General features: G+C 40.1%; 1 protein-coding gene across 1 annotated transcript in view; it reads right to left on the reverse strand.

Moving 5' to 3' along the window:
- Window positions 1-27,696, reverse strand: part of megf11 (multiple EGF-like-domains 11) — a 346,912-nt gene that overhangs the window by 74,623 nt on the left and 244,593 nt on the right. Inside the window, exons 7-9 of the mRNA XM_052040236.1 lie at window positions 11,190-11,436; window positions 2,446-2,566; window positions 938-1,074 (exon numbers count right to left, since the gene is read on the reverse strand). Of these exons, the coding sequence (XP_051896196.1) occupies window positions 938-1,074; window positions 2,446-2,566; window positions 11,190-11,436 (505 nt within the window). The remainder of the gene's footprint in view (window positions 1-937; window positions 1,075-2,445; window positions 2,567-11,189; window positions 11,437-27,696) is intronic.

Genomic DNA, 27,696 nt, shown 5'->3' on the forward strand with positions numbered 1-27,696 from the left:
TTCTTCCAATGTGTGAATTGTCATTTAACTGTAAATAATACTTGCAACTCCAAATGCTACAAGGTGATTTTATCTCTTCACTGCCCCCAAATTCCAGAAGGCAATAAGTGTGAGCACCACCCCACTTCCTCCAGAAATATTTTATAATAACTAATAGATAATAATATTAGCAAAGCACGGGGGGGGGGGGGGGTTGTGTGTGGAAAAGTCATAGCATCTAATGTGCCCAATGGTTGCGGTGGCTGCAAATGATTTAACCTGAAATAATAATATTACTTTGGCACCAATTAAGCTGCCTACCCTTTGTTTAGAAGAAACTCAATTGTCACACATGAAATGGTGCTACTGAAGCTTGCTGGTACGTGGGACAGAATATGTTGTGTGTCGTTCTTATTCTCTGGTAACATAATCTGGCCTTAGTTCTGTATGTGTTTCACTCTTTGGAGGGTGAGAACTCCTGCAGGCCTGCCTGTCAAGGTGGCAATGCTGCCTTCTCAATACTATTGTACATGAGATTGTTCAATTATTATTAAGGCAACACTGGTCAAATTTCAATCAATGCAATTAAAGATAAAGATTCCTTCTTGGCCATTACTTCAGTACTATTTATGACCAGTATCTTCTCAGGTACCTAAAAAAAAGATTGAAAAATAACTTTCAGAGGGATCAATGCCTCTGAATGTGGGGATGGTGTGCAACCACTTCATCACTTAGTTGTATTTCTGATAATGTAGAAATATATTGCAATATAACACGAGAGGTAGGCACATCAATTTCTTTCTGTATGGAGTACGGGTAAACCTCACATGATTGCCAGATATGTGTTGAGAGCAGCAAGGTTCCTCATTCTCCAAGCATTAGGTCAAATTTGTTTTCTTTACATTGTGATTTTCTTACAGCAGGATATAATAGTGTGCTATGTTGGGCATGTTCTTACCTGTCACCTGCATATCCAGCTATACAATGGCATCTGCCTGTCACATGGTCACAATGCCCTCCATTATGGCAAGGACATTCTTGGGTACAATTGATCCCAAACTTCCCAAAAGGACATGGTTGTGCACACACTGACCCCTACAAGAAATATAAAGTAAAAATTCCTGTTATAGTTACACTCTAAACAGAATCCTCAGCTGCTTGGTATAGATGGGATAACATTCTAATACAATCCAATTGCTATATATTTCTAGCAATAGTGTGAATCCAATGGTGGAGCTGAGTATAACTGACTTGTTGTACAATTTCCTCAGTGGTTCATTTTAATGATATTGTTTCATTTATTTTGAATGTTTAGAGATCCAAGATTAGAGTTACTCAACATGGCAACATGGAACAATCTTTCCTAAAGAAATGTTCATTTTGAGTGTTGCTCCACTTGTGCCTTTGTCACTTTTGGTTGTGCTTTTCTCATGTAACCCATTTAGAATGTGGCACAAGTAAACTAGCAAGAAAGCTATTCATTTTAATAATTACTTTAAGATCTGATGATCGCTTTGACCTGTAGCAAGAATAAAATCCTGCTTGAACCTTTCACATTTATACCAAGAAGTGAGAATATTCTTAGGCAATAAGATGGAATGCATTCTAACCCTGCATGTCATGCTTTATAGCAATAACATTTATTACATCAGTAGAGTTAAAGGAATTATTTGCCAAAAAAAAATGTTGGAAATGCTCAGAAGATCAGTTCTAATGAAAGGCCATTGACCAGGGTAGGGACATGTTCGGCACAGCTCTGTGGGCCGAAGGGCCTGAATTGTGCTGTAGTTTTTCTATGTTCTAGAACTATTAGCTCTGCTTCTCTATCCATGGTTGCTGTCTGACATACTGTGTGCTTCCAGCATTGTCTGTTTTTATTACAAACTAATTAAAATCTAATTGAACAACTTTTCTAGTAGAGTAATTCCACCCTCTCTCATTGAAGAGGACTGCCTGCTTTCTGACAAGTAGTACGGTCAGCTTGCTGTCACTTCAGATTTAATTCCTGAATTCACATCGGCTCTGCACTAAAACTAAACTAGCTTTATATTGTTCAGTATGAGATACTAATGTACTTTGTTTGCTGCACAATTTTATCCTCAGCACGCAATCCAAAGTCTGTATTTTGTGAACTTCAGTACCACAGTGGCGTTCAGCCCAGACTTTGACCTGAGGTTTCTGGACCGTGACTTGATCAGTAATATTGTGAGTTTGAGGCAAGAGAGTCTTCAACTGAGCCATAAATGACATGCTGAAAATCTGATGTAGAATAACATTTTTAAATGGTGGCAATTCAAAGTTGGTCTAGTTGCTGTAGTGCTGATAAATGGTATTGTACTGAAATGTTAATTTTTTTTCTGTCACATGCAGACTGACATATATTCATACATTAATCTAACATAATCATCGTTAAATGATGCCAAAAGTATTATTCCAAAATGAGAAGGAATTTTAACTTTTGCTTACCATCCATCCAGCTGGACAGGCGCACTCTCCAGTAATGTGGTGACATTTCCCACCATTCTGACACGGGCACCGTGACTCACACTGGGCTCCGTGACTGCCAGGAGGGCAGCGTTCTTCACAGCTGCAGGTCAATAGCAGGTAATATTGCTAGTCATTACAATACTGAACCCAAACAATACAAGACTTTGCTAAAAAAGATTGTGTTCTTTTTTAGTTATATCTAATAAGATGAATATCTCTGTGGGATAACACAATTGTTGCTGAATACTATTACATGGGTCATTGGATGAGCTGTATATTCTTTAACATGAATTTTCTGTTTGCCACAGTATTAACACCAGGCCACTTGTGTTTGGCAGTACTTATAGTGTGATGATTGGATGAGAGAAAGAAAGAAGTAAACACTGTTATGACCAAATATTGTGACATATTTGAATACACATGTAATGCTTTATACATATGAATGATTAATAACAAGTTTGCCCTTAGTGTTTTATGCTGCTGTCAGTGTTATTTGATTGAATCGGCCTTTGAAATCAGTTTTTACGATGCACAATGTTGTTAAGGACAGGATCTACAAGAAAGTATAGAAGGGAGAGGGCACCTCTGGGCTGGGTTTCATGCAGTGTTCAATTTACATTTTTCTTCATTTATTTAATTTCCTTTGGTAATTGAATGCATAAAGCTTCAAGAGTGCAAAACTGAAATTTCTTTTCCTGTTTCCAAAAGCAATTGACTGTTGGCCGAATCTATGTATTATCCAAACTGAGCCAGTGCCAGCTCATACAGTCCATTTCCAAGGACTACACGTACTAGCTATTGGATCACATAACACCCATTTTTTTAAGTGGTAATCAAACAAATTTCAATTTTATTCAGAGTAGACTGCACTAGCAATCCTTTCTGGGACAATTGCAAAACTGGACTGGCACCCAGACCTTTTCATCAACGGGAAAGGTTTCCATTCCCTAAAAGTCCAGGTGACTGTGGATCAGCAGAATTTTCTCATGTTAAGTGCCACATTTCTGGGAAGCACACATGACTCCTTCCTCCAGAGGAAGTCCAAGTGTTGGTCATTTTCAGTGACCAATGTTGCCCAGAAACATAAACCCTGGGGTACAAAAGCTATCCTCTACTTTCAAGGCTCATTCGCTTTTCAACCACAGCAGCTGAGCACAGATACAAGAGTCTTAGAGTCTTACAAGTATGAAAAAAGAAATGGAAAACACTAATGGTCTCCTCAAGATTCATTGCCTGCATCTGTCCATGGTGCTCTGCAGTACATGCCAAGCAATGCAAAGACTTCATCATCATGCACCATCCTGCAAACCATCGACAGTGGCTCATGCCAAAGGAAGAGCCATGAGACTGAGAGCCTGACGGCCATGAGACAGAGCCTGCATAGCAATGGAGCGGGAGGAGCAGGGAGGAGAGGAGACTGCGGGGTGTCCCCACTCAGCCTCTTCTCCCTGCTGGATAGAGGAAGGAAGCATTGTCAGCACAGTTCACAAAGAATCCCTTCTCCTCAGGATCTACTAAGTTATAGTCCCCGATACAAACCAAGTGACCCTCTTTACATTCCAGCTCTACCGTCAACACAGTAAACGAATAATCAGATGGGACAACTCCTGCTTTTCAGGTCCAGCTACACTGATCACTATGAATCTCAGTATCAATTACTTAAACCTGTATATTTTCTGATGACTGGTAGATCATTGTGAAATATCTTGTTAGGAGATAAAGTTTCTTCCAGCTTTGCTTCATTGTGTGAGTAGCCACCTCTTGCCAGGATCTTCTTATCTTGGGCCAGGTGGTTCTCCTGATCCCCACTCCTCCCAGTGTACTGGACCTTCTTCTTGCATATATCTCATTGATCACAACTTGTGTGTCACTTTGAGTGAATGTGGGAGCTGTCTCCCTCTCTCACACAGCCTCTGTCTCCTCCCCGGCAGGTTAAGCTCAGCAGCTCCAGGCTGGACAGTTTAACTCGGGTGGGAGAGCTTTCAGAAGTATCGCTCTGGGGAATGAACAAGTATACCACTCTGGTTACATTTGAGGGGGATGGCAACAGCAGCAGCTAGATCAGTGGCACTGTGACTGGCTCTGTTGCACAGCAGGGTAGGGTTGAAGTGTAAGTGAGCGGTAGTCAGGGACACAGATAGGCATTTCTGAGGCAGTGGTGTGTTGCTTCCCTGGTGCCAGAGTTGAGGATGTCTCTGAGTGGGCACAAGACATTCTGAAAGGGAGTAGCCAGAGGTTATGGTCCATATTGGCAGTAACGACATAGGCAGGAAGAGAGATGAGGTCTTGCGAAGGGAATTTTGAGAGTTACGTAGAAAGTTACAAAGCACGACCTCTAGAGTTGTAATCTTGACATTACCCCTGTGCCACATGCTAGTGAGGCAAGAAATAGGAAGATAGTACAGTTGAATGTGGGGCTAAAGAGCCGGTGTAGAACAGAGGGATTCAGATACCTGGATCATTGGGTAATCTTCCAGGACAGATAGGACCTGTATGAGAAGGACGTTGTGCATCTAAACTGGAGGGGCACCAATATCCTTACAGGGAAGTTCGCTAGTGCTACTCAGAAGGGTTTAAACTAGTGTGGCAGAGGGGTGGGAACTAGAGTAGGCGGAGAGATTTTGGAGAAGGTAAGGTTAAATCAAGTGAGTCTAAAAGGAAGAACAGGCAGTGCCAGATTAATAATCTCAGTGGAATTTATAGTCTGAAGTGTATTTATTTCAATGCAAGTAAGGCAGATGAGCTTTGACCCTGGATTAGTAATTGGAACTATGATATTGTAGCCATTACAGAAACTTGGTTGAGAGAAGGGCAGAGTGGCAGCTCAGTGTTCCAGGGCTTAAGTGCTTCAGATGCGATAGAAAGGGATGTAAAAGAGGTGGGGGAGTTGCGTTACAGGTTAGGAAGAAGGTCACACCTGCACTTGGAGAGGACATCTTGGACATCTAATCCAGCATGGCAATCTGTATAGAGCTCAGGAATAAGTGGAATCATTATGATGGGATTATACAATAGGCCTCCCAATAGACAGAGAGAGATAGAAGAACCAATATCTAGTCAGATCATGGAAAGATGTAAAAACAACAGGCTTGTTGTGTGTGATTTTAACTTCCCCAATATTGATTGGGACTCCCTTAGTTTCAGTAGGAGAGCATTTTGGGAACAGTGATCATAATTCCATAAGTTTTCAGATAAGTATAGATGAGGAGTCCTCAGGTGAAAGTGCTAAATTGGGGGAATTAGGCAGAAAATGGGAAAACTAAATTGGGAGTGGCTGTTTGGGGGTAAATCCACATCTGACATGTGGGAAGCTTTTAAAGGCCAGCTGATTAGAGTTCAGAACCAGCATGCTCCTATGAGGATAAAAGATAAGGCTGGCAAGGTTCAGGAACCTTGGATGACAAAAGATAATGTAAGTTTAGTCGAAAAGAAAAAGGAAGTATGAGAAAGCTTCCTAGAATAATGAACTACAGTTACAAGGACTGACTAGAGAGGCTGGGACTATTTTCTTTGGAGAAGAGACCCAATGTTTCAGGAACAGCTTTTTCCCCTCCGCCATCAGATTTCTGAACGGTCCATGAACACTACCTCGTAATTCCTCTTTTGCACTATTTATTTTTGTAACTTATAGTACTTTTCATGTCTTTCTGTCCTGCACTGTACTGCTGCCACAAAACAACAAATTTCATGACATATGTCAGTGATAATAAACCTGATTCTGAGGGGAGACTTGATAGAAGTATATAAAATGATTAGGGGTTTGACCAGAGTGGAGAGTGGGAGACTGTTCCCCGTTGGTGGAAGGGTCAAGGACCAGAGGTTACAGATACAAAATAAAGGGGAGGAGTATTAATGTCAATATGAAGTAAAACTTTCTAAGCAGCATGTAGTTGGAATCTGGAATGCAATGTTGGCAGATTCCATTGTGGCCTTTGTGTTTATGTTAAGGAATAATTAGCAAGGCAATGGAGAAAGGGCTCGGTGGAGAGAGGATGGAAGTAAAATGTTAGAGAGCTGGTATGAAATTGATGGGCCAAATGGCTTCCTTCTGTGCAGTAATCACTTTATGATTCTATGAAACTTAACACTAATATGCTACATGCATCGAGTTTTGGATGAGTCACAGTGAAAGAGAGATCTTAACTGGTTCACTTTAGCAGTGGAAACATTTCAACAGTAATGTACATCACATGGAGACACTCTACTGACAAACGTTTATAAACTACCTTCAGTAACGTATATATTATGGAGCAGGGAAAACAATTCTGGTTTTATATTGCTGGAGCAGTGACACTTATTTTGACATTTGCTGTAGCTAATAATTCTACCATGTTTTGCTGCTTTCATTTTGAGGCCTATAGTTAAAAAAAAGCTGTCACCCAGTGACAAACATAAGGAATGCATAAAAGCTGGTTTCTAATGAGTATGACGCAGTAAGATACAAGAGTCGTGAACATCAGTATTCTAAAAGAAAGATGTACATCTCCTGGGATGTGCATTCCTGAGATCCTTACATAAAGCTTTGTGTTAACTGAACAAAAGGTTGTCTTTGTGAATTTCTTCAGTGCTGCCTATAAGAGGGATATATTTGCTACAAATTCTGCTGTTGCTAATTTTTCACTACTACAACAGTTGTTATTAGCCAAGAAATTCCTCCTGGAGGCAACAGAGGTGCTTAGTGAGCTGGTATCTTGAGATCTGGTAGGTTGCACCTACCAATGCATACTGAATTCAGCCATTAAACAACAAAAACACTGCAGATACTGTAGACTGAAATAGAAATAAACAGTAGGTCAGATAGCAAATATGGAGAGAGAAACAGAGTTAATGTCCCAGGTCAATGGCCTTTTATCAGAAAAGTTAGAAATGAAAAATGTTTTAAGTTGCAGAGAAAGGGAAGGATTGAGAGAACAAAAGAAACAAAGTGATAAAGTAGAGTCAAAGAGAACTTGAATAACACAAATAGTGGTGAAGGCTTGTTAAATACAGCTGGTCTTTCTGGAGGAAGTGTGAGTAGAACGAGATGTAAATAGAATGAGAGTAATCTCATCAAAGAGAGTAAAACAAAAAATACTAGGACTCTGAGATACAAAACCCTGTAGATGTTGGAAATCAAAAATAAAAGAGAATGCAGGAAATACCCAGTAGGTCAGGCAGCATCTGCAGAGGAAACAATGAATTGAGTTAATGTGACAGGTTGATGGCCTTTCATCAGAATAGACCAGTTCTGATACAAACTGAAATGGCTCAGTTGTTGAATTCAATGTTACATTCTGAGATCTGTAACATGGCCAGTCAGAAGGTGAAACGTTGTTCCTTGAGCTTCCAGTCGACTTCACCGGAATAGTGTAAGAGGCCAAAGACAGAGGCTTCAATGTGGGAGGGGGCTGGAGAATAAATCTGACAGGCAGTGTAAAACTCTGGGTAACTGTTGCAAACTGAACTGAGGTGTTCAGCAAATCAGTCAGCCCACCTGAATTTGGTTTCCCCAGAAAAGAGACCAATTGTGAACAGCGAATGCTGTACACTAAATTGGAAGAAATGCAAGTGAAGTGTGCTTAGGCTCCTGGATGGTGGGAAGGAGAGTGTTAAAAGGGCAGGTACGCACCTCCTGCAGTTACTTGGGAAGAAGCTGTGAGAAGAGAAGTGGGTGTTGTTGGGGATGGAACAGTGAAACAGGAGGTCATGGAAGGAATAAATCTTTTGGAGTACTGATAAGGAAGAGATGTATTTATTGCTGACATCATAATGAAGATAGCGGAAATTATGGCAGGATGATCTGTTGAATGTGCAGGCTGACAGACTGGACAGAACCAACATCTGTGAGAAACTCACAGCTACTGAGATTACAGCTCCGCCCTCCTATAGAGGCTCCACTCCATTCTTCCAGTTTCTCCCATTCCATTATACCTCTTCTGATAATAACATTTTCCATGCAGCTGCTTCTGAGATGTCTTTCTTTGATCTTAAATGGGGCTTCCCCTCCACCACAGTTCACAGTGCAAATGTGGCACAGAATTAGAATCAGTTTGGGGGAAGCTAAGAAGCAGCAGTGGGCAAAAACATTGGTGGGAATCGTTTACAGACCCCAGAATAGTAGCTGGGCCTGGTTTAAACAGGGGAATTGGAGGTGCATGTAACAGGGGTAATAAAGTAATCATGGGGGATCTTAATCTACAGATAGATTAGTACCAACAATGTAAATGATGAATTTCTGAAATAAACACGAGATAGATTGCCAGATGAGTATGCTGAGGAACTGACTAGGGAACAAACTATCAGGTTGTTTTAGATCTAGAACTGTGGAAAGAGAATTAAGACTCAATAAATTTGTAAAAACATCAGGAAGTGACACAGTTCAATTTTAAAGCAGGGTTTTCAACCTCATAAAAAGATGATGTGAGGGTCAGGTTGACTGGGGTAACTGTGACAGTGAGCAGACAATGGCAGGCCTTTAAAGAAATAATATATGATATGCAACACATGGATAATGAAGGCAAGTATCCTGAATGCCTTTTTCACTACCCTATCTACTGGGCTGCCTTGGGAAATCTTTGTACTTAAACATCAACATTCCTTTATTCCTCATTGCTCCCTAGGGCCCTACTGTTCAAGGTATATGTCCTACCCTTATTAGACTCCCCAAAATGCATCACTTTACACTTATTGTGATTAAATTCCACATGCCATTCCCCTGCCCAACTTACCAGATGATCAATATCATTCTGTTCATTCTGTAGCCTGAGACTAACCCTCCTCACTATCAACAATACCAGCAATTTTTGTATCATCTGCAAACTTATTAATCATACCTCCCACATACATATCCAATATATACAGTATATCACAAACAGCAAAGGTTCCAGCACCAATCCCTGCAGTACACCACTTGTAACAGATTTCTAATCAGAAAAATACCCATCCACCACTACCCTCTGCCTCCTACAACCAAGCCAACTTTGGATCTAGTTTCTGAACATATCTCAGATCCCTTGTGCCTTCACCTTCTGGATCAGTCTACCATGCAGGACCTTGTCAAAAGCTTTATTAAAGTCCTTGCAAGCCACATTTACTGCTCTTCCTTCATTTTTTTAGCTACCTCTTCAAAAAACTCAATTAGATTTGTGACACAGGATCTCCCTTGCACAAAACCATGCTGACTCTTCCTAATCAGTCCCTGCCTTTCCAAGTGAACATAAATAATGTCCATCAGAATCTTCTCCAACAATGTCCCTACCACTGATGTAACGTTCACTGACCTATGGTTTCTAGGCTTATTTCTAATGCCCTTTTAGAACAAGGGGACAAGATTAGCTATCTTCCTGTTCTGGTACCTCACCCGTGGCAAACGAAGATGTAAAAGTTTCCCAGTAACCTCCTCCCTTGCTTCTAGAATCCTGGGATAGATCCTGTCCAGCCCTGGAGATTGCGCTCCAATATTTTTAGCACTTCCCGATACTGACCTGCTTCAGAATATTAGCATACCTCTGCTTTAAGTCTCCAGCCTCCACATCCTTCTCCCTGGTTAATACCAATGATAAGTATTCATTTAGTATTTCTCTTATATGCCCTAGCTCCACACATAGTTTACCCCTCTGGTCCCTGAGGGCACCTATTTCTTCCTTGGCTACAATCTTGTTTCTAAAATACTTGTAGAAGGTTTTAGGATTCCCCTTAATCATATTTGCCAAGGTCACTTTGTGGCCCCTTTCTGCCCTCCTTATTTCTTTCTTGTTCTCTCCTAAATCTCCTATAAACTTCAAAGGACTTGTTCAACACAATTTCTTATAGCTGACATATGCTTCCTCCTTTTCCCTTATCAAACCTTCAATATCCTTTGTAAACCAAGGTTCCCTAAACTTACCACTTTTGCCTCATACCCTTGCAAGGTCATGCTGACTTTGAACTCTTACTATCTCACTTTTAAATGCCTCCCACTTATTGGATGTTGTTTTCCCTCTAGCAATTGTGCCCAATCTACCTCTGCCACGTCTGCCACTGTTGAAATCCACCTTCTCCCGGTTTAGGGCCATTGTTCCGATGCTCCAAACTGTAAAATATTTTTTCTGTCAAGGAACTGAAGACAACAAGACCTCTGCAATTATGTTATTGCTTTTGTATCAAAACCTCAGAACCAGCCTTTGAGCTGACAAGGATATATCTATCAATCAGGCAGCTGTATGAAATCATCATATAAATTAATTATTTCATATTTTAACAGTGAACTGATATTGCAATACCAAATTATTCTGGTCAAGTATAACAAGTGTCATTTCAGGCAAATCTCCATTCAATGTCCATTCAATGAACAACTTTCTTCAAATTACCTTTAGAAATGTATTGTTGTGATACTGATTTCTCACACTAACCATCCTTTTGCTCCTTATAAGTGAGTTGTAAATAAATTGTGCTGTGAATATTACACAGCTTGCAAATACAGTGAGGCTTGTCTAGAAGTCAGAAATATTTTTTAAGAAAGAGCCATTTGGAAGTTGTGAATGATGATTATGCTGGGGTACCTAATTGAAATATAAAGCTATGGATAACAGATTGTATCGGTGATTCTCACTGCACAAAATAAATCAACTTTGAACTAGCACCAGAGACCGATTACTAAGTAAAATATTTACTGCAATATCTGCATATATATGCAATATAACCCAAAATGTAATTAGAAACTTCAACATACTTAGGGGAAAGTAAGAAACTTTAATTGCACTTACAAGACACCAGTATAACCAGGAGGACAGTGGCATTCTCCAGTCTCATGATCACAAGTGGCAGCATTTTGGCACTGACACTTATACTGACATCCTTTGCCATAACTTCCTTGGTCACAGGGCTCTTCACAGCGCCATCCTTCATATCCATCAGCACAGACACAGGCCCCAGTGATGGGATTACATAGGGCTCTGTTCTGACATTGGCACCGGTTACTGCAGTGTGGTCCCCAGTGTTCACTGTCACAGCCTACATGGGGAAGAAAAGAATCATTAAAATAGTAGGAGCTACACTGGTATGGCAACTTATGACTTGGTTAATCAACAAAAGCCCAGCACTCTCATAGGTCTAAACCACAAGAGTAATTTCATTTACATAGAATATAGAACAGTACAGCACAGGAACAGGTCCTTCGGCCCATGATGTTTGTACTGACCATGATGCCAAATTGAACTAATACCATCTGCCTGCGCATGGTCTATATCCCTCCTTTTTTGTCCAAAACATCACGAACAACAGAGGTCCCAGCTCCAATCCCTGTGGAGCACCACTGGTCATAGACCTCCACTGAGAATAACACCCCTCCACTACTACCCTGTCTTCTCTGGCCAAGACATAGCTTAAGTGGTAACAAAGCATTTATAGTGATGTGTAAGTAATATGTTTTCCTGTTCCTATTCAATATTTAAATAGTTCAACAACTTTAGTCATCAGCAAAATGAAAATAGAGCAGAATTGACAATTTTGTTGTGTAAAAGGCATTGTGAGAATTTTTCCCCACAACTCTGTATCTGTAAACCTATATTAGAGAACGTAGGGATTGTAATACAATAAATGTCCATATATAAATGGAAACTATACACTACTCACAATTCACTACATTTTCTCATTATGGTTAAGCAAATAGAATAGAAATATGTTGTGTGGCATCAGTCCATACTGATAAATGCCTACACAGGAGCAATGATTTATGTTTTATGTGTTTGTTTAATGAAGGTGAACTCATTCACTGCGGGAATGAATCTGAAGCTCTCATTCACACCAGTTCTATTTTTACAGGATGCTGGAAGTCAAACAGACTTCTCACACATATTTCTACTTTGACCCAGTCAGTACCATCTCTCAGGCAACACTCGGGCTACTGACACCTCAATACAGCATTGTCACATTTCTGGTCCACAGCCACTATAGAAGCAAACACACCCATCTTTTACACACGCCTGAAATAATCTTTAGATCCTTCATTTATGCAAATTATTGGCTTAACACTTGTTTGCAGTCCCCTGGTGGGACAGACTAGGTTCCTCTCCTTGATGAGCTGAGTGGTTCCCTCCTGTGCTTTATTTCTATGATAAGTAACTTCCCAATTTGAAACACGTATTAAAAAAAAGTTACTTCCCACCCTCCAATCCCCTGACTCACTTCCCCACTTCTGGTCTACAAAACCTGACTTCACCTATTCCCTGGTCTCCCAACATTTCCCATGTCCAGAGCTAATCCCAACCACCCACTCATGGCCCAATCGCTCGTTGCCTCGGTAAAGCAGACAACATAATCAAAGACTCCACCCACCTCAGACATTCTCTCTTCTCCCCTTTCCCATTGGGCAAAAGATACAAAAGCCTGAAAGCAAGTACCACCAGGCTCAAGGACAGCTTCTATCCCACTGTTATAAGACTATTGAACAGTCCCCTAGTACGATAACATGAATTCTTGACCTCACAATCTACCTTGTTATGGCCTTGTACCTTATTGTCTACCTACACTGTACTTTCTCTGTAACTGTAACACTTTATTCTGCATTCTGTTATTGTTTTCCCTTTACTACCTCAACCCACCGTTGTAATGAAATGATGCATCGCATGTAAAACAAAGTTTTTCACTATTCGTCAGTACATGTGACAATAATAAACCAATTTACCTTGCCAATATCCAACACTGGCCCTACTGAGCACATATAGTCTGACCCTTCACAGGTATCTCTTCCTCTAATTTCCTGGGCCCTGTACTTCCCTGTTTCTAGCCTTAAGCTTCACCTCCCCTACACAAGCCCCCAACATTTCCCCTCAGCAGCCTCTCCATAACCTGGCTTTAACACTGTCCTCAATTTCTAACTATCCTGGCCCCAAACTCTCTCTGCATCTCTATCTAATCTTCCCATTTCCCTCAGATCTTGCATTCACAGTCTCTCCCTAAATTCATGACATGAATTCTCCCATTCGTCCAATCCTCCAGCTTCATTTTGCCTTGCCAAGCTCGTTTTCATTTTCAGACACCAGCCCCATGATATGCACAGAGCCTGAAAATGTAAGGTGCAGCCAGCCTATACTGTTGGCACTGAGTGGGGTCAGAAGGATTGGAGGTACCAGATATCACTGAGGGTGACAGACATGATGTAAGTGGGTACAATGACCTCCGTTCTTTTTCTGTTGGGAGAGATTAACTTCAGCTGACAGTGGGTGGCAATGACTACTGTTTAGAGAAATAATGAACGAGTTACAAAAAGAAAATCCTTTGACACAAAACCCTAAAAAGAAAAATGGTTCATCCATGGCTGACCAGAGAAATTAAACATAACATTAAATCAAAGGAAGAGGCTTATAAAGTTCCAGAGATGGCAGTGGCCCTGAGCATTGGGAGTGTTTCAGAACTTGGCAAAGGACAACCAAGGAATTGATAAAGAGCAAGACAGAATAGGAGAGTTCACTGGCAAGAAACAGACAAAAGTGCTTTTAGAGGTTCCTTTAGAAGGAAAGTGAGGGCAAGTGTGGGCCCCTTCAGACAAAGACAGAAATTATGAAGGGAGATAAGAAATGGCAGATGTATTAAACAATTACTTTAACTTCATTGAAGAATGCACACAAAATCTTGCTGAACATATTAGAGAATCGAGAATCTGGTGAGAACGAGAAACCGAAAGAACTAAGTAACAGTCAAAAAATATCACTGGAGAAATTGGTGATAAATTGATAGCCAAAAAATCCCAAAGACCTGAAGATCTACATCCCAGTTTTGAAAGGGGGTGGCTTTAGAGGAAGCCAGTGCTCTGGTTAGCAACTTGCAAGGTTCTGTAGATTCTGGATTAGTTCCTGTGGACTGGAGCAAAGCAAATATTACCCAACTATATAAGAAAGAGAGAAAACAATGAACAACTAACCCAAAATCAGTGACATGGAAAATACTGGAATTTATAATGAAGGATATGATAACAAAAGACCTCGTAGGATAGATAAAGGGGAACCCCTGGGTGTAGATTTCTAGAAAGGTCCCACACAGAGGGTTGGTTAACATGGAATTGGGGGTAATAAACTGACATGGATTGAGAATTGGTTATTGGACAGAAAGCAGAAAGTGGGAATAAACCAATCCTTCTCAGGTTGGTCAGGCAGTGATTAGTGTGATACTTCAGAGGTTGCTACTTCAGCTCTGGGCATTCACAATCTACATTTGCTGTGGGAATGAAATGTCATATTTCCAAGTTCACCAATGATACTAAATTAGGTGGAACTGTGAATACTTAGGAAAATGTAAAGAAACAAGGGGATATGGACAAATTGAGTGAGTGAACAAGAACATGGCAGATGGGATATAATGTGGAAAAATCTGAGGTATGTTCACTTTGGTGAACATAATAGAAAAGCAGAATATTTGTTAAATGATGAGTGATTGGGTAGCATTGATATTCAAAGGGATTTAGGTGTGCACAAGTCACTGATAGCCAATATGCTGGTATATCAAGGAATTAGAAAGACAAATGAAAATTAGCCTTTATTATGAGGGTTCAATAACAGGAATATGCAAATCATATTGTAGTTGTACAGGGCCTTGGTGAGACTGCACCCCTGGAGTACTGTATATAGTTTTGGTCTCCTTATCTCAGAAAGGTGACATCATAAAGAGACTGCAGCAAAGATTCAATAGACTAGTTATAAGAACAGTGGGTTTGCCTTAATGAGGACAGAGTGAGCAGACTGAGAATTCTCTACAGTTAAGAAGAATGAAATGAGATCTCACCAGAACTTACAAAATTCATGAAGGGCTCAACAGGCCTGATACAGGGAGGACTGTGGAGTCCCGGACTGGGGGCACAGTTTGAGATAAGAGGTAGGCTGTTTTGTACTGAAATGAAGAGAAATTGCTTCATTCCATTGGGGGTGAATCTTTGGATTCCTCGGGTGCTGTAGAGGCTCAGTCACTGAGTTCATTCAAAATACAAACTGATAGATTTTTGAGCATTGAGGGAATCAATGGTTATGGGGATTGTGCTGTAAAATGGGGCTGAGTTGGAAGATTGGCCATGGCCTTGAAGAATGGCGGGACAGGTTCACAGGGCGGGGGGACCTACTCTTTCTCCTCTTATGTTTTTATGTAGGACTGTGATCAGTGTTGTCTCTCTGCAGTTGGCCCATGATTTGTGGAAGGATGACATTGTAAGGTTTATCACACTGTCCCAGATTAGTGGATGGTCTAATTTTAGGATAATCACAATCTGCATTTCAGGCACAGATGTTTAATGTTGATCAGCAGGTTAGTGAACGTCTCATTAGGATGACCTGGCCAACTTTATCAGGTGTCACCAGATTAGGCATGGAGGAAATGATCAGAACATTTAACCATTTACATTCAGGTCTGAAAGAGGCATTTAGGTAGCCTTGTTAAGTGCAATTTAACTGATTATGACAATCATGAAATAGATAAGCAAGAACAATTTAGAATGTCTCAATAGAAGTGTAAAAGCAATGAACTTTTCTCACTGTTGGCATTGCTGCAGATAGCCAATCACTGATACATCTTCCAGTGATTGAACACTGCTTTTTCTCTGAGGAAACAGTGACAGTGACTGGATAATATAGCAGCTTAGCACACAGACCTTTCACTATCAGTAAAGGAGATTTAAATATTAACTCAGGCAGATAGAATGTATGTCTCCCCATTCTCTCCTTCTGTCTGCTGACACACGAGCAGGTGGATTTAGCACCAAATTTCTCATAATGTGGCAATAAGTTTTGAATCTTCACACAAAACTCAAAAGGATATCAGATCAATTTATCTTTCATTCAAGTCATTTTATGGTGGGCTTTGTATTTGCTGAAAACGTTGGATGCCATATTTACAGATTTTCTTCCACCTCTCAGAATTGTCATTGATAAACACACAAATACTCAGGAGTTCTAAATTAGAAGAAAAATGACTTTGCTGTTCACTTGCATGTTAGAGATGTCTAAAGGTTATGAAAGAAAATAAATTAAAAGTTTGGCTTTTATTGTCTCTAATGCTTTCCCAATAGATGCAGGTTCAGTGACAACACATTTCTCATTGTGTCTCTGGGGGCTAGCTCTGGCTTCCTACCAGAACCCATCTTGTAGCAGTGTACCAGACAAGGAGGAGGAGAAAGTCAGATGGCAAAAATCAATAACTTTTGAGTAAATCAGACAATAGAAATGGAAGAAATCCACAATGTCTCTCATATAGAGATGATAGTGAATGGTTTGAGTAAGCTCCATGTGTTTGCTAATGTTAATAAAGACAGAGAGCACAAATTTATAACTTGATAGCATACTCCTCAGTAACCTCAGATTATGTGCAAAGAATTATTTCCCATTCCTCTTTGTTAATCTCTAGATTTCCTAAAGTAAAAATTTCAATTTTTTTAAAAAGCCATCAATCTCATGAAAAAATAAAGTTCCTTTTGTAAATTTAATCTCAATTTTTCTACTGTTCCTTTTTTTCAGGAAAGGGTGGTAAAATCTTTAGTCTCTGGTCAATAAAATGCTACCACCAGTCATCTCGTAAATTGGAACCCCCAATCTGTGCCTTAGTACAATCCTATCAAACATTTATCATTTTTCTTTAGTATATTCGAAAAGGTCACAGAGAGACTTCAGGTGAAATGTTGGTGTTTCCATCTCATGAGTCTTCACACTTGCAGGTCTTACTGAAATTATTCTGGTAATCTTCAACTGATTACACTGAGGCCCACTGTTGCTGTTTAATAAGTATATTGATAGTGGATGTTTATGTAAAGACCAAAAGAAGGAGCAGGTGAACAATTTTTACACAGATGAAAATTTAAAAAAAACTGCAGATGATGAAATTCTGAAACTAAACAGAAAATGCTGGAAAAATTCAGAAGGTCAGACAGCATCTGTGGAGAGAGAAACCATCAATATTTTGGATCTTGACCCTTTGTCAGACCCAATGCATTGACTATTTCTCTTTCCACCACTGCCACCTGATCAGTATTTCAGTTTTTCCAATATTTTCTAACTTTACAAAGACAGTACTCAAAAGATTTTTCTCATTCAAAAGCAGACGCAAGGAGAAAGATTTTATCATGCTTAACAACTTGTTAATGGACGATCATAAGAAAGTTATCCAGGATTATGTTGAAGACAGTAAAAGAGAGTCTATGTATCCTTCTGATCATTGCCTTGAAAAGAAAATTGTAATCAGAACACTGTTAATGCAAATGAACATTTTTCTCATGATTGAAGACATTTTCAAGATTCGAAAATTCAATCAAGAAAGGGGACAATGTTTGCTCATATTGATGAGTAATAGAGCAATGAGACTCGATAGTCTTAGAAATGATTCAATATTACACATTGATTAAAAAGTGTCAAACTCAGAAATCTGTGAAAACATGAAAAGACCAATAATGCAATATTCCTAATTTAGGACATCCAATATCATTCTTAAAATGGCATGGGTGGATAAATCAATCGATACCAGTATTAATATGGTGAATGTGCTTAGTCATTCTTTTACCAATGTCACAGGCTAACAAAAATGCTGCAGGTAGCAATTTTGGTGTAATATTAACTAACAGCTGATATATTTTCCTTTTTTTTAACTATCATTTTGATTTATTTTAAAGCCTACTTTACCTTTTAATGAATACCCCTTTGATATCCACAGACTTTCCGTCAGTAGCCTACATCTCTTGGACCTGTGCTCATATCTGGTTCTGACTAATGGAATAAAAACTTCTGTATCTAATGGCTGTAAGAGTCTGCGTTCTGAATTCATCACGTCTTGCTTAATTCCTGCTGAGCTTTAGTGTAATCTGTAATAAGTACTAACCTGGAATCTCACCAGCAGAGGCCACAAGATTGGCCAGTGTGAGAAGTGGAACCATAGGGGAAGCTCACTGGCTCCAGGTCACTCAGTATTGAACGGCCCGGCCTGACTCCAGAAAAGGGAAGTTCAGCTTGAATTTACTAAGAGGAATCTTGCAGCAATGGCCTGATAGCTTTTGCAGGATCAAGAAACAGTCCTGCTCCTCCTGCTCTATGAAAATAAATGAAATTTTCCAGGCTCCATTCTGGCCGGAGCACCAGGCTGAGAGGTCAGTTTGTTGCCTTGAACTGAATGAACAAACAGACTGAAGATACAAGCAGAAAGTGGTGACCTGCAGGAGGAAATGAGTAGGGTGTGAAAATGGAGATGAAATGTTTTTTAGCTTATCACCACCTGCACTTGGATATTACACATAGAAGTGAGGGAAATGTGCATGAAATTTAACAATAAGGCTTTAGACACAGAATTATGTGATACAAAGGTTGAGAAGGGAAGCAGTCAGAGGTATTGATCGGAGTTAATAAGGGTATATGTGAGAGTGGAAGGAAGAAGTCTGGATACGATGGGATCAATCAATGAAGCAACAGAAGCATGGTTAAATTATCTTTCCTGTATCACACCTAATTCCATCACATTTCAGTATATTTTTGACAACTGCAGCAAAGCTACATATCCTGACATATGTAAAATATTTTGCAAATTAGCAAAAGCAGGGTCATGGACTCCATTCTATGCTATTTTCTCCTCCTCTGTAACATCTATTTTGGCAATGCCACCTTCCATACTGTACTTCCAATGCATCTTCCCTTTCCTTCAACTTAAAGTTCACCTCTACCATTGGTTAGCGAAGGCCTTTATCGTACCCATCCCATCTCCTACTTCCAGAACCAGAATGTGATTCCTCTTGTCCTCACTTTCTACTCCATAAGATTACACATTTAACTGATTATCTTTCACATTTCCCAACACGTCCACCAGAGACTTCCCCGCTTACCTTTCAGCATTCTAAAGTGGAAAGCAGCTCACTGCCACATACTCTGGTTCACTCTACCATCTAGATGAACACCTGCTCTCCTTCCCACAGCAACCTCCCATACAACCTGTTACCTTGTCTTATTTGTACTTCTTTCAACTCAGTACACTGTACTTGATGGTCATGATGTGATTTGCTCTAGTCTGGGAAGACCAAGCACAGATTGGGTGACCACTTTGCAGAACATCTCCATTCAGTTTACAAGGGTGACCATGAGTTTCTAGCTGACTGCTTAATTTCTAAATTTTCACAGTTCCGATGAAAGGTTATTGATCTGAAACTTTAACTCTATTTTCTCTCCACAGATGTTGCCTGATATGTTACTTATATTCCAGCATCAACATTATTCTGTTTTTGGATTGTTGCATAAGATTCTACTTGACTTTAACTTTCATTCTCCATCCTACTCTGACCTTTGTCTCTGGCTTCTTACACTGTTCCAATCAGAGAACAGCATCTTATCTTCTGACTAGGCACACTGTAAACCTCAGCATTCAATACTGATTTCAGTAGTTTCAGGAGACCAGCCATCTCGTTATCCCTACATTTCCAACATTCAGTTTTCTTCTACTTTCATCTTGTATTTCAGATTCCATTTGTCTGCTCCTGCCTACGTTTCCTCTGGCCACCTTCTTTCAGCAAGCAGTACAGCCTTATGTCACTTAACCTCTACTGATCCCCACCCTATCATTGGCCTCTTTTTGTTCTCTCCATCCTTTCCCCCTTTCTCTCCCATTTACAGCTTGCTTCATTTCCATCTGTTCCCAGTTCTGGAAAAAAGTCATGGACTTGAAATGTAACTCTGTTTTTCTCCCCACAGACTGTGCCTAACCTGCTGAGTGCATCTAGTATTTTGTTCTTATTTCATAATTTGCAATATTTTGCTTTTGGATTACTGTATAAATATTGGATAGATGATTAACAGTAAAAATATAACCAACATTTTCGTGAAGCATTTGTCTTGAAATCAGGGCTTTGTTGTAAGAGTAAAAGCAATTAATTTGGAAACTATTCTGATTAAGCTTAGTTAATTACTCATTCAATGATAATGAACATAAAGAAAAAAAATTAACACAAACATTCTACACAATTGTGATTATACTTGCAAAACTGGCTGCTGAGTTTTGGTGATATCTGGCAGTGAAATAAATTTATTTACTCTGCTGGGCATTAAAAAGAGAGTAAATCAATGAATGTTTTATGCTTAAACAGGTTTTTGTATTGGAATTTTAAGTTGGATTCAAGCTAGTCCCACCCTCCCCTCCCCCATCTGCCCATCACACCCTCACTAGGATCCACCTATCACCTGCCAGCTCTTGCTCCACCCCTTCCCTCCACCTTTTTATACTGGCTACCTCCCCCACCGAAGTGTCAACTGTCCATTTCCCTGCATAGATGCTGCCTGACCTGCTGAGCTTCTCCAGCACTTTGTGTGTTGCTGAAGTATAATCAGTTTGTGAAATAGGAAAAAGCGCAACCAATTTGGTCACTGTCAAGTTAGTAACATAATATCAACAAACTAAGATTTTTTTTAGCGATGATGGTTGAGGATTAAAATTTCCTGTGGCATCTGAAGAATTCTCCTGCTCTTCTTCAAGTCTGTGCCATGTCCATCCGAGTGGGAGCCTTACATTACTGTGTAATCCAGAAGATGGTGCTCCTGACAGTGCAGCATTCCTTCTGTACTGCATGAAGTGCTAGGTCAAGTCTCTGGAATTGAAGACAACCTTTGACTCAGAGGTGAGTCACAGCCAAGAGTTCACTTGAGGATGATTTACATGGATCTTGGTGTCCACCTTCCAATCCTAGCCAAATCCACGGGTAGCAGCTGGTGGCATTCTTCCCTCTTGGCCAAAGATCATATTTTCATGTTCAACTCCAGACACTTGATCGTAAAACCTAATCCAACACTGCCCAGAATAGAGGGAATTCTGCGCTGTCAGGGGTGCCAGATTACACATTAATGTGAAGCCCCTGGGTATAGAAGACAGGAAATATTCTCAAACTATGAGAATTAGAATATAATAATTATACTCAAATCAAAGCTCACCATAATCTATTCATTCTGAGTATATATACTTCATTAATTGAATTTTAAATACCTTCTATACTAAATGCTTTAAGCTTGCTTTGGATAATTTCATTCTCTTCGAATTAGGAATGTTGCTTCAGAGTTACCCTTCCTTCGGTAATCAGCCTCCTTTGTGACAACTTTACCTTTCATGGTCAATACCTTCCACAAGGCAAAAGAAATTCTTTACTAACTGGCAGGTAAGCAACATTATGAAGTAAATGGTGGCAAATTACAGGCTTTGTAATTACTTTAGGTGCATTTCATCTCAATGATTGGTTTGGAAATGAAAAATTAAACAAGGGCATCCCTGGTGACATAGTGCTAATTAATTTGCAGGACATACAACATAAACTACCACTGACTGAGTAATATTCCATAAAATGAGGCTGTAGTTAGGTTTAGCTTGAATTTACATCTCTGGCTATTGATGTGTCCTTCCTGCCACCCAGCAATGCTGAGTGCTATTTCTACTTAGCCCTTCATAATGAACCACCTGCCATCCCTTACAATCAATGAGCTTTCAAGAATGAACAATGCATCAAAGTTCAGTTATTTACGTTGGATGGCAAAATACTGCTCTGATATTAGTCATTGTTTACTAAATAGGGAAGCCAGTAATAACCTGAAGCAGTGTTTCAGAACACTGCCGACTATACAGCTGATAAATACAGAATAACCCAAAAAACAGTACTTATGAGTTGTCCCAAACACTCAGCAGATCAGGCAGCACCTGTGCAAATAGAAACAGTTTTGGTTGATGATCCTTCACATGGAGGAAACGTTAACTGTGTTTCCTTCCAGAGAGGCTGCGCGATCTGCTGAGTGTTTCTAGCATTTTCTGGTTTTTTTTCAGGTTTCCAGCATCTGCAATTTTTTTTACACTTTCAGACCTTCTCTCTCATTCAGTCTTTTCTTCCTGATGGATCATCCAGGTTACAATAAACTCCTGCACCTCTCTTGAGTAAGTGTAAGTGAAGGATCATTTTGCTGTAGCATGCATCAAATAATGAGTGGATGTGAAAACACTGCTTTACAAAGGTTATTGAAAATGTGTTCTCTAGTCGCTGCACAGATTAACCTCAACACTACTGGATCACGTCATATGTGTAGGAATCCAATAATTGCTTTGCATAGCAATTTAGCATTTTGGAATTACTGCCAGCTGTACAAAATTAAACTATATAATTTTTAAAAATGGTACAGAATTCACTTAACTCTGTAAGATTGTACATCACTATTTTATAGATCTCTGCCGAGGCAGGGAATTTGACAATAACTATTCATAAAGCGGATGAGACCTTCATCTTTTTTGAGGCATTGTAAAGAAGGGCAGAAATTCAGGTAGAAGTATAGACTTTGCAGGGTATCTGTAAACCCTTGATACTTCACAGTGAACTCTAATTGAGGAAACAGTGGTAGGGCTCTTTAATCCACTCATCACTCGCCATTCATACACCAGTAAAGAGTCACCTGATGGGAAAGAGGTGTGAGGGTGAGGGGCATTTGCTATCTTCCAGGGCGTGCTACAGCCAGTAGAAAGCTATTTGTACTAACAAGTATTGAAGGACCATTAACTTTAGAGGAAGTCCTTACCATTTGAGTCTTGACCCACCTGCATGGAGACATCTATATGTGTAATCTGGAAGATGGCACACCTTCTCCTAAATCAGCTGAGGTCTGTCTCCCACGGTGCTACCAACAGGGACACGGACTGGGTTCAGTGGTTCTCCCTCAGCTGTAGAATTGGAAGTTGGGTCTGACTGGCAGATTTCTAAACTCATGAGAATACTTAATGTTTGTTCGTTGATTCTGAATGGACATCAGTTTTTTTAAGTTCAGCATCTTACAACCAATGCCAAACATCACAAACTCTAGCTGCTAAACTCCTTCTACTTCTGCATCTTGAACGTTATTCTATGCATTGCTAATATTTGTCTTTGTCCAGTACTTAAACAAACAAGCCTGTTCTTTCAAAAGTGTGAAAGCTGAAGGTGCCATTGTGAAAGTTTTCCACCGTTGTTCCATCAGAAGCCAGCGGAAGTACCACAAACTTTGTTAAGATCAAAAAGACTGGCTCTGCACTGGCATGAAAATCTTCAGTAGTCTATTAGAAGGATAGTTTCCATCCACAAGTAAATCTCTTCCCTCCCAGTACTGGGTATTTGACCTCTTGCACCACTGCATTCTGGTGCCTGGAACCTGATTCTTGCTGATGACTTTGACAGCTTGCTCCTCCACAGCCTTTGCAATGTGTATTCAGAAGGCCTCCTGGAACCCTGTAGATAAAGCACTTTCTCCACCAAGGTTTCAACCACAGGGTTGCAAAACCATTTGCCCTCTCCCCCAGCAATGCCATTCTTAAATTTGTATCAGTGCTCAATCCTGCCACAGCCACTTCCCCTTTAAGCAGTGCAGACCACTCATGAAGTTGAGTCCCCTACTGAGGTGATAAACTAGTGAGCTGAAGCATTCACTACCATGTGCAGCAAAAGTGCTGAGTGGATGATCCACCTGGGCTTCCTGCTGAGGTCCCCACGACCACTGAAGCCAGTGATATCAAGAAACAGCTAAGAGCACTGGACACAGCAAAGGTTATGGGACCAAATTCCCAGTTGTAATACTGAAGACCTGCGCTACAGAACCAGCTGCACTTCTAGCATCTGGATAAAAGCCCTGGTAAAACTGAAGTCATAAGGTATCAAAGGGAAAATACTCCAGTGGTTGCAGTCATACCACACACAAAGGAAGATGTTGGTGGCTATTGGAAATCAGTCATTCCAGTCCCAGGAGATCACTGCAGAAGTTCCTCAGGGCAGTGTCAAGTCCCAACTTGCTGCAGCTGCTTCATCAATGACCTTCCTTCCATCACAAGGTCAGAAGTGGGGATGCTCATTGATGATTGCACAATATTCAATTCCATTTGCAACTCCTCAGCCAATAAAGCAGCCAATGCCTGCATGCAGCAAGACCTGAACAACATCCTGGCATGGGCCAATAAATGGCAAATGGCATTCGTGCCAGAGTGCTAGGCAATGACCATCTCCAACAAGAAAGTATCAAACCACCTACCCTTGACATTCAATGACATGACTATCGCTAAGTATTCCCTCAATCTACTGGAGGTTACCAATAACCAGAACTCAACTGGACCAATCACATAAATATTGTGGCTGTAAGAGCAGGTCAGAGGCCAGGTATCGGGTGGCGAGTGACTTACCTCCTGACTCCAAGGACTTTCTGCCATCTACAACGTACGTCAGGGGTGTGGAGGAATACTCTCCTTTGGCTAACTGAGTGCAGGTCCAATAACTCTCAAAAATTTTTTCAGAACAATGCTACCTGCTTAATTGGCACCCCAACAGCCATCCTAAACATTCATTCCCTCCACCACCAGCATACAGTGGCTGCAGTATGTACCATCTACAAAATGCATTGCAATTAAATACCTAGGCTATTCTGACACCACCTCTATCATTTTGGACAAGGGTAGGTACATGAGAACTGCAGGTTCTTCTCTGAGTCATACAGCATCCTGACTTGGAAATATATCATTGGAACTTCATTGTCACTGGGCCTGTCCTAAAACTCCCTGCCCAACAGCACTATGGGAGCATCTTCACCAGAAGGATTGCAGCAGTTCAAGCTTACCACTATCTTCTCAATTAGGGATAAGCAATAAATGCTGGCCTTGCCCACAAAGCCTGCATCAGTAATCATATGAATGAACAGACATGTAGAAGCAAAAGGCACAGGTTAAACAGGTATCACAACTTTTGTACCCTTTTTCAGAAGCAAGCTAATTTTGTTCTTTTATAAGTCACAGGACCTGCCACCAAGACTGATATTTATCTCCCATCTCTAAATGCTCCTTGAGAAAATGGTAGTAAAACATCTTCTGATACCTTGTGTAGAATGCTGTTGTGCAGTGCGTTCCAGGATTTAGACACAGTAATGATGAAAGGACAGCAATATATTTTAGATTGGTATGTGTCTTTGAGGGGAACCTGCAGGTGGTGATGTTCCTATGCATTTGCAACTCTTGCTCTTCTTGGTGATACAAGCTACAGGGTTGGAAGGTGCTGAATATTCTAGGTGAGGAACTCCAATCCATCTTGTGGTCTTGTGGACAGTACACACCACTGCAATAGTGAGTCAGTGTAGAGTGAATGAATATTTAGGACAGTGGCTGGGGTAGCAATCAAATGTCCCAGATGGTGTGAAGTTTAATAAGTGTTGTTGGGAGTCACACTCATTCATGCTGGTGGGGTGTATTCAGTCATGATCTTGTTTTATGCCTTGCAGACAGTGGAAAGGCTTTGGAATGTCAGGAAGTGAGTTGCTCACTGTAGGATACCAGCCTCTTAGTTGTTCTTGTAACTACAGTAAAACACTGAGGTTCTAAGGCTTCCAAAACCTCAATGCACTCAGTGCCCACTGCACTTCCCCTTATCATGCTTTAACCTGCGTGAGACTCAAGAGAGTAAAAAGCAAAACACTGTAAGGCTACTGAAACTGTCTCTTTAAAATAGGTCCATAACCCAGCAGACAGCAATGATGCAAGTACAAAAAAAATGTCTACTTGTGCGTCAGTTCTGTCACAGTCAACAATGGGGGCTGCAGAGACAATGTCGAAGAAATTAAAACACACTTCACTGACATGTAATTTGTGTTGATTGATTTCCTATTTTTAATTAATAATTCTAATTATGCAGCAAATTTAGCCAAAAGCTCAAAGTGGATCAATCGCACGGCATTGATCGTGGCAGCACCATTATCTCTGCATACCTGAAGTTATTGATTTTCTGCTGAGCATATTAGAAAACAGAACCAACTTGTCCCCATCGCCTGCCAGCAGTGCAGATTAAGCCAGACCCAGTCATTCCCACATAGTGCCTGACCTTACAAATTAAACAAAGGAAACTGCACCCTTTCACAAAAATGCCACAATGTGTTTGTCAGACAAGAACCTTTCTTCTTAAGTGCCTTTAGTCATTTTAATAGCCTAATGTCAACATCCAGGAATATAACGAATACTGATTATTCTTTCTATTGTTTAGAGAAATACTGGCTGTTAGTTCAATCTTCCACAATATAAAAAGCATATTCAAATTTTCTATCATTAAATTTCAAACAAAAAAGCTGGCAACATCAGATGTCTGATATAACAATTACCTGTGCACAGTTGACTAGCTGGAGTAACAACTCAAGTTAATGACATTAATATAGCTCTTGCAACATCATCTCTGAAAATATTCTATAATAAAATCATTACTGCATAATAATTATTTCAAATTTTATTTTGGTTTGATGAAAGGGATGAAAATTAACCATAATTCATATTATTCTATCGATTAATTGAAATTGATGGTCACTCTGAAGTGTTTTTATGGAAGATCTTACCATCATTTGTATTATACTAAACCCCACACTTTACTGTGTCCTGCATCAGGATTTTTCTCCGTCAGTAAAATAAGCTCAGAGTCTCTATCCCATTGATAAATCCTTAGTATGACCACAGGCAAGAACAACCTCAATGATCTTGGCAGACCTTGATCTTGTGTCGAGGTCATTCAGCATATCTGCACCATAATCAGTGCATGAAAATAACTGCATATACATCTCTAACATAACATTTACATTGATACTAAGAAAGTTAATGTTGTTGCTAAATGGTTTAATACCTTGAACAGTTTAACTAAACATCATTGTGAATACGATCCGTAATCAGCAAATGTATTCACGAAATCCATGCTCCAGTAACTATATTTCATTACTCTGTCTTCTGGGTGTTGAACTGCATCACACAGCTGGGAACTGATAAGGAAAATGAAGCCATATTTTTACTGTCAAGAGTTCAATTTTCTCAATTACTACAATTGGTGTATAATTATCATAGTTTCAGACTAACCTGGGGTTTTCCAGTAAATCTGAATGAGATTAACATTGTTCTTAGAGTACTGTCAAATGATATCCTCTCATTTCCTGACACATTTTAAATGTTCCTTTTCTTATTTCCTTTTAAATATCACTGGGGAAGATGTCAAAGCTGGGTGGACTATAATCAATTTGACCCCTCTCAAGTCAGTCTACAGAAGTACAAGAGTTACTCCCAGCTCTTTTGTTTTTCCTCCTTTTCATCTTTGAACAAGCTTTGACACAAATTCATTGCTTTCTGGTGCTTAACAGGCAGTACACTTTCAGCCACCCATTGTACTGTCTCCCTGACTGAAATCCATGGAACTAAATATCAGGAGGGAAATACAACAGGCAGCCAATATATAGTGGCTGTTTGGCATGAGCAACCATGAACAAATTTCAGCTC

This window comes from Pristis pectinata, chromosome 28 (assembly GCF_009764475.1).
Source record: "Pristis pectinata isolate sPriPec2 chromosome 28, sPriPec2.1.pri, whole genome shotgun sequence".
NCBI classification, from domain to species: Eukaryota; Metazoa; Chordata; class Chondrichthyes; order Rhinopristiformes; family Pristidae; genus Pristis; species Pristis pectinata.